The following is a 14,904-nucleotide window of genomic DNA, read 5'->3' as shown; positions in this document are numbered from 1 at the left end:
AACCAACTTCATAATATGTAGACTGCATGTCTTTGGAAAGTCTCACAGGCAATAAGGTGAGGTTAGCCTCAGTGGTATTCAAGTTACACAAAGTTGCTGTCCCCAGTGAAATCAGTGATTTTGGGTTGAAAGGACTGCTCCTGTCACATAAGCTCTTTATTGTGGCTGGCCACAGGTTTGTGGGTTTCACCATTAATACAATCAGGTCATTTCACTCCAATGAGTTCCTGATTTGCACTTGTCTTCTCCAGCCTGGTGAGTTGCAGGTGCAGCATGTAACCCACAAGCTGTTGTGAAATAGGGATTTTATTCTTAAAAGGGCTCTTAATTGCCTTTTTAGTACTTCAACTACTTTCCCCCGAAACCCATGGGAGCTTCCCACTGGGGGAGATGTGGGGTTGCAAGCGTTATTCTGCCCGGCGGGGTATTTTGCCCAGGATGTCTGTCAGTAATTTAGAGTATAGAAGATTTTTTTGTTGAACCAGGAATGACAATGTTGGATTGATTTTCTGACTGGCGTTACCATCAGCAGGATTCATGTTCGTAGTGAATAGGGGTGTGTGGGGCAAATTGTTCCATCCATTAAAGGATTCCACGCAGCTTTCAGTTTTTCGCCTTGGTGGCAATAGCCCATTTATGAGCTGAAGTAAGAACTTCCGTAAGGAACTACCATAAGAGCAGAAGTAGGCCATTCAGCCCATTCAGTCTGCTTTGCCGTTCAATGAGATCATGTCTGATCTGATAAAATAATCCTCAATTCCACTTTTCCGCCTTATCCCAAAACCCTTGATTCCCTTACCTACTACTAAACCTACTCTGCAGGAGTGGGAACTCTTTTAAAAAAATAACAGTGAGCACTTGATATTACTAATGACTATAATAGCCTACAGTCACTCTTCCTGGTAATGCATAACGTTGCTAGTAAATGTGTGGCTAGAATCCATTAGAATTAGCTGTCAACAAGGAAAGAAAGGCACTTGCATTCCACTACAAGTATGTTTTTGCATTATTTTTCAAGATGTTTCAAAACTAATTTTGTTCAATATTTATTGGTTCCAGCTTTCTAATAAGAGGTATATGCTGCAGTAGAAGGAAAAATCCACAAATATTTGGATTATAGCAGTGACTGTTTTCTCACATTTATATTCACCTACAATACCAACCATTTTGACTTTGTTAAACAGTATATCAATCAATCAAATAAACATTACAAAAAGCTTAGATGTCAGTGCTGTCCAATTACTATAGAACAAAGTGCACATAACGCAGTTCACAATCACAGTCTGGAGTTGTTAACAAATTGAAAACACTAATTCACATATACTCAAAATGTTACCGATTCATTAAACACAATTATCAAAACATAAATGAGATTCAACATGAATGAGACAATTTTTAAGTATTTCACAAGTGTAGAAACTATACAGGGATTCCCACTATACCTCTTCACTAAGTGCACAGCAAAAATACAAAATTTAAATTATATTCTAACATGAAAAGCAAAGGTAAATTACCCAAGAATTACAGATAAAATGGTCATAAACAACAGAAATTAACATCAATTTGTGTATAAGTAATAATTTATAAAATAATTGACAGAATTTAAGTACACCCACAGTAATTGTGAGAGAACTGCATCCGGTCAGTACAGGCTTTAGGGAACAACAAAATACTGCAGAGAACTGCACATTTTGCACATCAAAAAAAGTCTCCAGGCCTCTGTTCATAGAATTCTGAAAAATGGAACTGTACAAAGATTTCACATTGTTACTTGCAAAATATACAACCTACAGCAAAATACATCCCACAGTAAAAGGTGTCCCAAGACATCCTCTCAATAGAATTCTCTAAAATTAAACTGTACAAAGATCTCAGATTGTTACTTGCAAAATATACAACCTACAGTGAAATACATCCCACAAGGTTTTATGTTTTCATTTTCCAACAAACATCAGATTTAAATTAATCCAATAAACAACTTGTCTATTTTGTTTTCAGATGCATTTTATCCAGGCACCATATCAGAATTTATTTTACCTGAACACAGGGGTAGACTTACATGTGAGTGAAATGGGGATCGATAACAGTAGGAGCGTAAACTCAATATGATAAATTATATTGGCTTAGCTACCACCCCCCCCCCCCCCTCCCCTCCAATTAACCTATTATCACCACCCCAAAACCAACACCAAATTCCCAACATCTGCTCCGCATCTACTACAACATAATTATTTTTCACAGGTATAAAGCCTCCTTAAATTATTTTTATCTCTGCAGTTGTCCAAAATAAACTATTAGTAGCACCTTAAACTAATATTGCACTTGGAACGTAAGACGATATTGATGCTGTTGTTTTTACTTGGCGGTCAGTCACTGAAGATGGTTAAACATTTGTGGCCATATTCCATTTGTTACTCCAATTAGAAAATATGAAATAGAACCGACTGAAGCTTTATAAAACACCAGAGGTGGTCCAATATGTTGTTTCACATTCAGGGGTATGATCGGAGACTACAACAGCCATTATTCCATGGTACTGTATAGTTATAGAAAGGTATCTGCCCCAGAAACCTAAACATCAACAGTGAAGAGGGTAGCTCAATGGGAATTAATTCTGCTGTAAGATCAGGTTTTCTAGCTCATCTGCAGAACGGAGTAAAAAGGCTGCTGATTCTCGATATCCTGCAACAAGCTGCCGTACTGCATTTATTTCAGTGGGACTCAGCTGAGCTGGTGGAGTTTTGGAATTGTTAATGTTGGAGGATCCGGAGTGTGATGCAAGTGACTTCTTCACGCTGAGATCTGCTGGGCCTTTAAATAGAAACAAAACATTATATATGGATGCACTTCTAAATGCATATCTCTCTTTAATTTCAAGCAGTTTTTTGTACCCAACATTCTCACGATCCCTTTGGCAAGATTTGTAACAGAACATGCAATCACAGATAGTGTACTGCAAATCTTTAAATATCACATCTGGGAAATTCTTCATCCATATAGACAATTGCTAGCTCTAGGTATTTTTGTACAAACTTGACAAAAAAACAAGAAGAGTTCTCAGTATTCAGTTACTGTAATTGTTGAAAAAAGTTCACAACACTGACAGCTGCTAAGTGAGTCTAAGGGATAAATTTGACAATGTTGTTGCATTAAAAACCAATGACTTTACATTGACATCTGGCTTCCTGGTCTGAGCTGATGAAACAGAATTAACATGACAAAACATGTTCAATCCCTTTGCTCATTCACTGATTTTAAAGCCTCCTCTTTCAGTTTAGGTCCTCAGCCTTCTGTGTAATTGTATTTGGAATATATATATATATATTTAATAATATACAATTATCAAGAATATAACTAATGCAAGGTTATGCAAGAATTTTCTTTTCATATTGAAATCATTTGAGATATTACTGATAATCATTAATGGATATTTAATTAGACCTACCACTGTTAGTACCGTCACTTGGTAAGGAAGGTGGATTCTGCTTCCCACCACTCAGCCCTCCATAACCATGGTAATTATAGCTTGTATTTCCATTGATGTACATCAACTCCTGTGAATAAGAAACTGCTGGGGCGGTGTATGCGACCTGAGCAGAATCTCTCGTCCACTGTTTGCCAAGTGCAACAGGCTCATCCTGCAAAAGTGCAAAATAATTTTCTTTATTGAGATGTGAATTAATTTGCAAAAAGTGTTTATGGTAGCAACAGAAACAGTAAGAATGGAAATTTCTTATTAAAAATTAAATTTGTCCTATTGACAGTGAGAGCTTTCAAGGTACATCTTATTAGGATAGTAAATTATATGATGCTTTGCCTATATGGTTAAAAAAAGGGCCACATTTTGCGTTCAGTGGTGAAGGAATGGTTCTTATCATTCACCTGGCCACAAATTCTCTGCAAACTTGTCAGCAGAGATTTCCACCAATCTGATGCCTGTTTCAGTGTGATACCCTGTGCAGGGAATCAATGATGGCGGTGAACAGGAAAAGCAAGAGCAAAGGTTTTCAACCAATCAAATTACATTATCATCAATGAGACATACAGTGTCCAACAAAGGAAGTAAAAAGCAGGAAATATATATTATATTACATTTAAATGATGTAGAGCGAGTCAAATAAAGATTGGGAACACAGAATTGATTAAAAGCGAGAGATAAAAGAGACAAACAGTAAGGTAATTATTTTGAAAAATATGCATTAATTTTCTTTTCAGGAAATGAGAGCTCACACTGCTAAATTTAATTTTTCAGAGCCAGAGAGGTTGTTCAAAAGTAATTATCACTTATTATATTGTTAAAAACTCACTTGCTTCTAAAAACAGCAAAGGCTATGGGGCCGTATTAGTACTGGTGACTTGTGTTCCATAACCAGCTGTGTCCCAAACAAAGCTGCTTGTAATGACTTAGGCCAGGCCTTTGAGATTGGCTAATTAGAATACGGGTTCCCTGATTAGTGGCCCAATCAGGGAACCCCTTTCTGTGTTTCTAACAGGGAGTGTCAGATCCGCTACATTCTTGGTGTAGACAGCAGACTGAATGGTCATGGTTGTTCAACTGTTGGGTTTGAAAATAAAAGGTATTCTGGTGACGGGACTTCTGCCTCCGTGGACTTATTACAGTGGTGACGAGGAAAATGGAACGACCCGAAGAAACCTGCTCGTCAGCAGCTGCCGCATATTGAGGGTAAGCCACTGACGGGCAGAATGCCTTTATTCGGAAAGTTGGACTCTTTTGACCCTGCAGTGGAAGACTGGGCCCAATATGTAGAGCGGATGACGTACTTCTTTAGAGAAAACGATATAATTCCGGATGAAAAGCAACGGGTCATTCTGCTGACCGTGTGTGGGCCGGCAGCCTTTGCCGTTATGCGCAGTCTCACTTTTCTGGAGGCACCGGACACAAACTTTCCAGGAATTGACGGACTTAGTAAAAGAGTACTATGACCCTAAGTCACCTCTGGTCCTGCGAAGGTACCGGTTTTACTCCGCATGCCGAGACACTGGGGAGTCGGTTACAAACTTTTTAACAAGATTAAGGCGATTAGCAGAGGCTTGCGAATTTGGCCTGACGCTAAATGAGATGCTCCGAGACTGTTTGGTATGTGGAATAAATAATCTAGCAATCCAGAAGCATCTGTTAGCAGAGGCTGAGCCGGATTGCAAACGAGCATTGCAGCTGGCTTTGTCCTTAGAAAATGCGGCAAGCAGAACGCATGAGTTACAGGGTACTCCGATGGAGGTAGATGCCCACACCAGTGAAACTGAGTAACTACCGCTGGGGGATAGGCAACTGCATAGCCACCCTCCGAAACGACTCGAATACTAAGTTAAGAAGGCCCACTTGCCTCCCAAGCAAGGGAAAATTAGGTCCAGACAGACGGCAGCCTTTCGCCCGGCAAAATGTTGTAGTTGTTGCCAGAGATCGGAGCCAGAAAGGAGGAATAGAAGCCCAAAACCATCATCTTGGAGAAGGTCACGTAGGCCGGGGTACAGGAGAATGCATACCCTAGAAGCTCCACCTATTTCCCAACAAGGAACAACTAAATTGTGTAATGATGGTGAACTCAAAACTCATTAAACTATCCATTAGGTTGAATGGACGTCCCACACTGATGGAAGTCGACACTGGAGCAGCCGTATCAGTGACAGGGGAAACAGTATTCAATAAAATTCGCACTGGACTCCAACCCCTATTCCTAGCCAGGACCTCGGCAAAACTGAGGACATACACAGGGGAACCACTGAGAGTGTTGGGAACAATGCATGTAACTGTGGCTTATGGAGAGCAACTGGTTAGGCTGCTTTTAATGGTAGTGAAAGGTGTGGGGCCAAGCTTATCGGGACGAAACTGACTAAAAGAGATCCAGCTGGATTGGGTAAACATTTTCCAGCTGGAAAATGGGCGCCTGAGCGAACTCCTGTGCAAATACCCAGAGGTTTTCCGAGAAGGGCTCGGAACAATAAAGGGAGCAAAGGCGACATTGCCTGTAGATCCACAGGCAGTCCCAAAATTCTACAAGGCCCGACCAGTACTCTTCGCATTAAGGCAGAAAGTCGATATGGAAATAAAACATTTACAGCGTGCAGGGAATAATAAAACCGGTCCGGTTTGCAGAGTGGGCGGCACCCGTAGTACCTATCCTTAAACCGGACAGCTCGGTCCGCCTTTGTGGAGATTTCAAACAAACGATTAATCGCTACTCCCAACTGGACAAATACCCAATTCCCCGGATTGAGGATTTGTATGCAAAGCTGGCTGGAGGACTCCTATTCTCAAAGCTGGATATGAGCCACGCATATCTACAGCTGAAGCTGGACAAAGTCCCAAAAATTCTCAACGATAAACACCCTGAAGGGCCTTTTTCAATATACAAGATTATCCTTCAGGGTATCGTCAGCTTGTGTGATATTCCAAAGGACAATGGAGAATATATTGCAAGGGCTACCACAGGTCGCCATTTACCTGGACGATGTCCTCATTACAGGAAAAACAAAGACAGAACACCTGCAAAACCTGGAGGAAGTCATTTGGAGGTTTCAGCAGCAGGCATGTGCCTAAAGAGGGAGAAATGTGTTTTCCTAGCACTTCAAGTAACCTATCTGAGTAACAAGATTGACAAATCAGGGCTATACCCTTTGGAGGATCAGATGAGAGCAATTAAAGATGCCCTGGCCCCCACCACAATCCAGGAGTTCAGGTCTTTTTTAGGACTTGTGACATATTATGGAAAGTTCATGCAGAACAAAGCTGCCATCTTGGACCACCTACACAAATTACTGAAGGTGCAAGCCTGGGAGTGGTCCGCCCGCCAAGACAGAGCTTTCAAGAAGATAAAAGAACAGCTTTCCTCCGAGAAAGTCTTTGCACATTACGACACAGCAAAGGGTTGGTGCTCACATTTGACGCGTCTCCATATGGCGTTGGTGCAGTTTTGCACACGAGGGCTAAACGGGCAGGAACCACCTATTGCATTTGTTTCCAGGACGCTGGCAGCAGCAGAACGAAAGTACGCCCAAATCGAAAAGGAAGGACTGGCTGTGATCTTCGCGGTGAAGAAATTTCATCAGTACTTGTACGGGCGGAAATTCACTATAATTACAGACCACAAGCCATTGTTGGGTTTGTTGAAAGAAGACCAAACAATACCACCAATAGCTTCGGCCCAGATCCAACGCTGGACCCTACGACTGGTGGCGTACCAGTATGAACTGGAGCATCGGCCAGGAACCCGGGTGGCAAATGCCGATGCATTAAGCAGGCTGCCATTACCAGACGCCCCGCCAAATAGAGGAAATGGTAATGATGTTACATTTCCTGGACACCCTTCCAGTGGCCGCACAAAACATTCGTTTATGGACCCAAAGGGACCCGGTTTTATCAAAAATAAAACACATGGTGCTAACTGGGGAGATGGAAAGATCAGTCCAGGCGGAATTCCACCTTTACTGGAGCAGAAGAGAGCAGATCATCGTGGAAGACGGGATCCTGCTATGGGGGGCTCGGGTAATAGTTCCAAGTCAAGGCCGTCGAGCCATACTGGCTGAACTACATCATGGGGCACCCTGGAGTCTCAAAAATGAAGATGCTGGCCAGAAGCTGTGAAATGAAATGAAATGAAAATGGCTTATTGTCACAAGTAGGCTTCAAATGAAGTTACTGTGAAAAGCCCCTAGTCGCCACATTCCGGCACCTGTTCGGGGAGGCTGGTACGGGAATGTCTGGTGTTCATTCCAAATGACTGGACGTCTACAAAATGAACTCTGCAAATTCAACAACTACCATTGGAAAAATGGGGGGGGTCTTTGAGCAGGAGGTGCCATGTTGGCAGGTAGTGCTGGTGAACGGAGGTGAGGTGGGGTAGGAGGCCGCGAGAGGTGGCCAGGTGCCGGGGGGGAAGAGGGGGGGATTGGAGACTTGGAGACTGAGCATGGCCATGGGTGGAGAGGGAAGCCATTTTGGATGGGCCCGATTTAGGGTGGTATTAGAGGAGATGGAGGGGTAGGATGATGTCGGACAGTAGAAGGGAGTGGAAGTATAAGTCTCCGGTAAGAATTGAAGCGTGAAACATCTGTGGGTTCAATGGGCCGATTTAAGAGGTCTTGGTTTTTTTTGCACACCTGAGGAGTTTGATGGAGGAGGTGATCTTTTTACTGAAGACGCACCTCCAGGTGAAGGATCAGTTTTAAGTTGAGGAAGGGATGGGTGGGACAAGTGTTCCTCTCAGGGTTTGACTCGGCATGGTGGGGGGTGGCCATTTTGTTGAACGAAAGGAACGGGGTTAAGGGGGCCAATGAAGTGCGGGACCCAGAGTGGGTGGGTGGGGAGGGGGTGGGATCCGGGGGGGAGGGGGGGGATGAATTGATGGCAGAGAGGAAGAGGTTGCAAGGGCAGTTTGATAGGTTGATGACTGGAAAGGCAGCTAAGGGGGGTGCAATAGGAAAATGGAGAGAAGGCGAGCTGTATGCTGTCCCACCAGCTGTGGCAGCAGGCTGTGTCCAGGGAAATTCTAAGGGTGCGAAAGAGAAGGGGCGATGTCAAAGCCAGGGAGGGTAAATGAGGTGTTCAGGGGTATTTGGGAAGCTGGCCTAGCCAGGTGGAGAAGGGGATATGGGATGGTTTTTAGATGGGTTGAAGTTTCCGAGGTTGGAGGAGAGAGAAGGCAGGCAGGCATTGGAGGAGCGGCTGAAGGAGACGATGGATGGCATTAGGGGCATGAAGTCAGGGAAGGCTCCAGGGCCGGACGGTTTTCCAACAAAGATTTATAAGGCGTTTGTGGCAGAGTTGGCGCCACATTTGTTGGGGATATTTCATGAGGTGTTGGAGAAGGGAGAGCTGCCAGAGACACTGATGCAGGCGTCGATCACTATAATAATGATCTTTAATCCCAAATAATAATCCCGAAGAATGGGAAGTGTCGGCCGTATAGGCCCAATTTGTTGTTGAACACAGATGTGATAGCGCTGGCTCAGCTGGTGGCGGGGAGGATGGAGGAATGTGTGCCAGGGGTGGTCGCTGAGGATCAAACAGGTTTTGTAAAGGGTAGGCAGCTCTCTAGTAACATCAGGAGGCTGTTAAATGTGGTTGTGACTCTGTCAGTGGTCCGAAGTTGGTGGCATGTTGTATGTAGCACAAATGTGATGAATTAACAGAGTTTTGGACTGCACAAGGGAACAAAACAAGGGTATCCGCTGTCGCTGTTGCTGTTTGTGATGGCGATTGAGCCTTTGGCGATGGCCCTTAGGGGGTCAGTGGAGTGGCAGGGGATTGTGAGGGTGAATGGGGAACACTGGGTGTCATTGTACGTGGATGACCTGTTGGGTTTTTTGTGTCGAACCCGCTGGAGAGTATGGGTAGTGTTATGGGCCAGAGTTTAAAAACCCCAAAGTGTATCATGGAGTTCACCTGACCCACAACTTTTATTAGATTGTGGTATGGGGAGCACACAGCCCACTCTACAGGTGTGGTACAGCAGAAATGTAAAAGTATTTTTAAAATCAAAACAATGTTTATTCTATGAACTCAAGTTAACCTTTCTAAAACATAGTGAACATCTTAGCAACCATTAATTCAAATACAACCCCCAAAGACTACAACACTAAGTAAACCTTTCAGTTTTCCTTTTAACATCCATACGACTTAAAACACCTTTTACCAGAAGCACATCAGGTTAAAGTAGTTAAACCACTGTTATTAGTTTTAAATCACCAGGATCGATTTACAGTCTTTAGATTACAGAGAGAAATTCATACACCTTCTGGATGTGACTGCAGCTATCCAGCTCTGAAAATGAAACTAAAACACACCTTGCAGCCTGCTCAAAAACGAAAGTATAAAGCTGAGACAGCCCAGCTCCACCCACTCTCTGACATCACTGCAGTAGTAAACACCCATTTCTTAAAGGTACTCTCACATGACACATTCCTCCAAGAAAAAAAAAACTAGCAGCTTCAACATGGTTTCCTTTTTCACTTTTAAAAAAAATATGTTTATTCAAATTTTTCCAACAAAATTTTTAACAAACAAACCCCCATAACGAAAAGAAGAAAGAACACAAACACCACAATCAAAAATAATAAACTACTTATACATTGGGTTTCTCCTGCATATATTAACCCCCCCCCATATAACATTCCAAAGTACCCTTAGGGAACCCCCCCCCCGGGTTGCTGCTGCTGCTGACCTCCTCCTAGCGCTCCGCGAGATAGTCTAGGAACGGTTGCCACCGCCTGAAGAACCCCTGAACAGACCCTCATAAGGCAAACTTTATCCTCTCTGTCTTAATGAACCCTGCCATGTCATTTATCCAGGCTTCCACACTGGGGGGCTTCGCGTCCTTCCATAGTAGCAGGATCCTCCGCCGGGCTACCAGGGACGCAAAGGCCAGGATACCGGCCTCTTTCGCCTCCTGCACGCCCGGCTCATCCATTACCCCAAATAGTGCCAACCGCCAACTCGACTTGACCTGGACCTTCACCACCTTGGACATCATCCTCGCGAAACCCCTCCAGAACCCATCCAGTGCCGGGCACGACCAGAACATGTGGACGTGATTCGCCGGGCTTCCTGAACACCTCCCACATCTGTCCTCCATCCCAAAGAACCTACTCGACCTCGCCCCTGTCATATGCGTTCTGTGAGTAACCTTAAATTGTATTACGCTGAGCCTGGCGCAAGAGGAAGAGGAGTTAACCCTACTCGGGGCATCAGCCCACAGACCCTCATCAATCTCCTCCCCAAGCTCCTCCACCCACTTGCCCTTTAGCTCCTCTACCGAAACCTCCTCCTCTTCTTTCATAAGACCATAAGACATAGGAGTGGAAGTAAGGCCATTCGGCCCATTGAGTCCACTCCACCATTCAATCATGGCTGATTTCAACTCCATTTACCCGCTCTCTCTCCATAGCCCTTAATTCCTCGAGAAATCAAGAATTTATCAACTTCTGTCTTAAAGACACTCAACGTCCCGGCCTCCACCGCCCTCTGTGGCAATGAATTCCACAGACCCACCACTCTCTGGCTGAAGAAATTTCTCCTCATCTCTGTTCTAAAGTGACTCCCTTTTATTCTAAGGTTGTGCCCCTGGGTCCTAGTCTCCCCTGCTAATGGAAACAACTTCCCTACGTCCACCCTATCTAAGCCATTCATTATCTTGTAAGTTTCTATTAGATCTCCCCTCAACCTCCGAAACTCCAATGAATATAATCCCAGGATCCTCAGACGTTCATCGTATGTTAGGCCTACCATTCCTGGGATCATCCGTGTGAATCTCCACTGGACCCGCTCCAGTGCCAGTATGTCCTTCCTGAGGTGTGGGGCCCAAAATTGCTCACAGTATTCTAAATGGGGCCTAACAAATGCTTTATAAAGCTTCAGAAGTCCATCCCTGCTTTTATATTCCAAGCCTCTTGAGATAAATGACAACATTGCATTTGCTTTCTTAATTACGGACTCAACCTGCAAGTTTACCTTTAGAGAATCCTGGACTAGGACTCCCAAGTCCCTTTGCACATCAGCATTATGAATTTTGTCACCGTTTAGAAAATAGTCCATGCCTCTATTCTTTTTTCCAAAGTGCAAGACCTCGCACTTGCCCACGTTGAATTTCATCAGCCATTTCTTGGACTACTCTCCTAAACTGTCTAAATCTTTCTGCAGCCTCCCCACCTCCTCCATACTACCTGCCCCTCCGCCTATCTTTGTATCATCGGCAAACTTAGCCAGAATGCTCCCAGTCCCGTCATCTAGCTTGTTAATATATAAAGAGAACAGCTGTGGCCCCAACACTGAACCCTGCGGGACACCACTCGTCACCGGTTGCCATTCCGAAAAATAACCTTTTATCCCAATCTCTGCCTTCTGCCTGACAGCCAATCGTCAATCCATGTTAGTGCCTTGCCTCGAATACCATGGGCCCTTGTGTTACTCAGCAGTCTCCCGTGAGGCACTTTATCAAAGGCCTTTTGGAAGTCAAGATAGATAACATCCATTGGCTCTCCTTGGTCTAAACTATTTGTTATCTCTTCAAAGAACTCTAACAGGTTTGTCAGGCACGACCTCCCCTTACTAAATCCACGCTGACTTGTCCTAATCCGACCCTGCACTTCCAAGAATTTAGAAATCTCATCCTTAACAATGGATTCTAGAATCTTGCCAACAACCGAGGTTAGGCTAATTGGCCTATAATTTTCCATCTTTTTCCTTGTTCCCTTCTTGAACAGGGGGGTTACAACAGCGATTTTCCAATCCTCTGGGACTTTCCCCGACTCCAGTGACTTTTGAAAGATCATAACTAACGCCTCCACTATTTCTTCAGCTACCTCCTTTAGAACTCTAGGATGTAGCCCATCTGGGCCCGGAGATTTATCAATTTTTAGACCTCTTAGTTTCTCTAGCACTTTCTCCTTTGTGATGGCTACCATAATCAACTCTGCCCCCTGACTATCCTGAATTGTTGGGATATTACTCATGTCTTCTATTGTGAAGACTGACGCAAAGTACTTATTTAATTCCTCCGCTATTTCCTTGTCTCCCATCACTAGATTACCAGCGTCATTTTGGAGCGGCCCAATGTCTACTTTTGCCTCCCGTTTGTTTTTAATGTGTTTAAAGAAACTTTTACTATCATTCCTAATGTTACTGGCTAGCCTACCTTCATAATTGATCCTCTCTTTCCTTATTTCTCTCTTTGTTATCTCTTTGTCAAGGGGCTGTTTAGCACAGGGCTAAATCGCTGGCTTTGAAAGCAGACCAAGGCAGGCCAGCAGCACGGTTCAATTCCCGCAACAGCCTCCCCGAACAGGCGCCGGAATGTGGAGACTAGGGGCTTTTCACAGTAACTTCATTGAAGCCTACTTGTGACAATAAGCGATTTTCATTTTCATCCTCTGTTTGTTTTTGTAGCCTTCCCAATCTTCTGACTTCCCACTACTCTTTGCCACATTATAGGTTTTCTCTTTTGCTTTGATGCATTCCCTAACTTCCTTTGTCAGCCATGGCTGCCTAAACTCCTTTCTGATAACCTTTCTTTTCTTTGGGGTGAACCTTTGTACTGTGTCCTCAATTACTCCCAGAAACTCCTGCCATTGCTGTTCTACTGTCTTTCCCACAAGGCTCTGCTCCCAGTCGATTTTCGTCAGTTCCTCCCTCATGCCCCTGTAGTTACCTTTATTTAACTGTAACACCTTTACATCTGATTCTACCTTCTTTCTTTCAAATTGCAGATTGAATTCTACCATATTATGATCACTGCCTCCTAAGTGTTCCCTTACTTTAAGATCTTTAATCAAGTCTGGCTCATTACATAACACTAAGTCCAGAATGGCCTGTCCCCTCATGGGCTCCATCACAAACTGTTCCAAAAAGCCCTCCTGTAAACATTCAATGAATTCCCTTTCCTTGGGTCCATTGGCAGCATTATTTACCCAGTCCACCTGCATATTGAAGTCCGCCATGATCACTGTGACCTTGCCTTTCTGACATGCACTTTCTATTTTGTGGTGCATTTTGTGCCCCTGGTCCTGACCACTGTTAGGAGGCCTGTACATAACTCCCATGTTTTTTTTGCCTTTGTGGTTCCTCAACTCTACCCACACAGACTCCACATCATCTGACCCTATGTTGTTTAGTGCTATTGATTTAATTTCATTCCTAATTAACAAGGCAACCCCGCCCCCTCTGCCCACCTCTCTGTCTTTTCGATAGGTTGTGAATCCCTGGATGTTTAAATGCCAGTCCTGAACCCCCTGCAACCTTGTCTCTGTGATGCCTACCACATCATACCTGCCAGTCACAATCTGGGCCACAAGCTCATCTACCTTGTTCCGTACACTGCACGCATTTAAATATAGCACCTTTAATTCTCTATTGACCGTCCCTTTTTGTTTTCTTAGTGTGGTGGACCTTGGTTTACTGAGCCTTTCCATACACTTGTGTCATATTTTGTGGGATGGGAACTATCGTAACCTCTCCTGAGTTCTGTCTTTTGGTGCTTTTTTGTATTCCTAAGCAGCTACGCTTCCCACTGATTACTTCACCTCTTGGTTCCCTGACTTTCCCTTCCCCCCCAATCTCTAGTTTAAAGTCCTATTGATCACCCTATTTACTCTTTTCGCCAGAACACTGGTCCCAGCTCGGTTCAGGTGGAGACCATCCCAACGGTATAGGTCCCCCCTGTCCCAAAACTGATGCCAGTGTCCCATGAAAAGGAACCCCTCTTTTCCACACCACTCTTTCAGCCACATGTTAACTTCCCTTATTCTTGCCTCCCTATGCCAATTTGCACGTGGCTCGGGCAGTAATCCGGAGATTATGACCCTTGAGTACCTGTTTTTTAATTTAAATCCTACCTCTTCATAATCTCTAAACAGGTCCTCTTTTCTAGACTTGCCTATGTTGTTGATACCGACATGGACCACAACAACTGGATCCTCCCCCTCCCTCGCCAGTATCCTTTCAAGCCGGTCAGAGATGTCCCGCACCCCAAGAGATGTCATCTCTTGATAGATCGCCGAAACCTTGCCTTCTCCGACCCATACACCCGAAATCACCCTGTCCTGAATCCTCTGTGCCGGGAGCAGTGGGAATTCCCTCACCTGCCGCCTCACAAATGCCCTCACTTGCATATACCTGAACGCATTTCCCGGGGGTAACCCAAACTTCTCCTCCAGCGCCCCTAGGCTCGCAAACGTCCCATCTATAAACAGGTCCCCCATTCTTCTGATCCCTGCCCGATGCCAGCTCCGAAACCCCCCATCCATCCTTCCCGGGACGAACCAATGGTTCTCCCGAATCGGGGACCAAACCGAGGCTCCCATCTCGCCCCTATGCCGTCTCCACTGCCCCCAGATCTTCAACGTTGCCGCCACCACCGGACCCGTGGTGTACCTTGTCGGTGAGAGCGGCAG

At 44.5% G+C, this 14,904-nt stretch overlaps 1 protein-coding gene across 3 annotated transcripts in view; it reads right to left on the bottom strand.

Moving 5' to 3' along the window:
* Positions 1–1,108: 1,108 nt before the first annotated feature.
* Positions 1,109–14,904, bottom strand: part of LOC140385559 (nucleolar protein 4-like) — a 635,493-nt gene continuing 621,697 nt past the window's right edge. For all 3 annotated transcript variants that reach the window (XM_072467836.1, XM_072467837.1, XM_072467835.1), the window contains 2 exons: positions 3,446–3,638; positions 1,109–2,811 (listed from right to left, as the gene is read on the bottom strand). In XM_072467836.1, coding sequence (XP_072323937.1) covers positions 2,609–2,811; positions 3,446–3,638 — 396 coding nt within the window. In that variant the 3' untranslated portion in view covers positions 1,109–2,608. The remainder of the gene's footprint in view (positions 2,812–3,445; positions 3,639–14,904) is intronic.

The sequence above is a fragment of the Scyliorhinus torazame genome, chromosome 11, assembly GCF_047496885.1.
Source record: "Scyliorhinus torazame isolate Kashiwa2021f chromosome 11, sScyTor2.1, whole genome shotgun sequence".
Classification (NCBI taxonomy): domain Eukaryota; kingdom Metazoa; phylum Chordata; class Chondrichthyes; order Carcharhiniformes; family Scyliorhinidae; genus Scyliorhinus; species Scyliorhinus torazame.
Note: the sequence above shows the minus strand (reverse complement) of the source record. Positions and strands in the feature narration are given on the sequence as shown.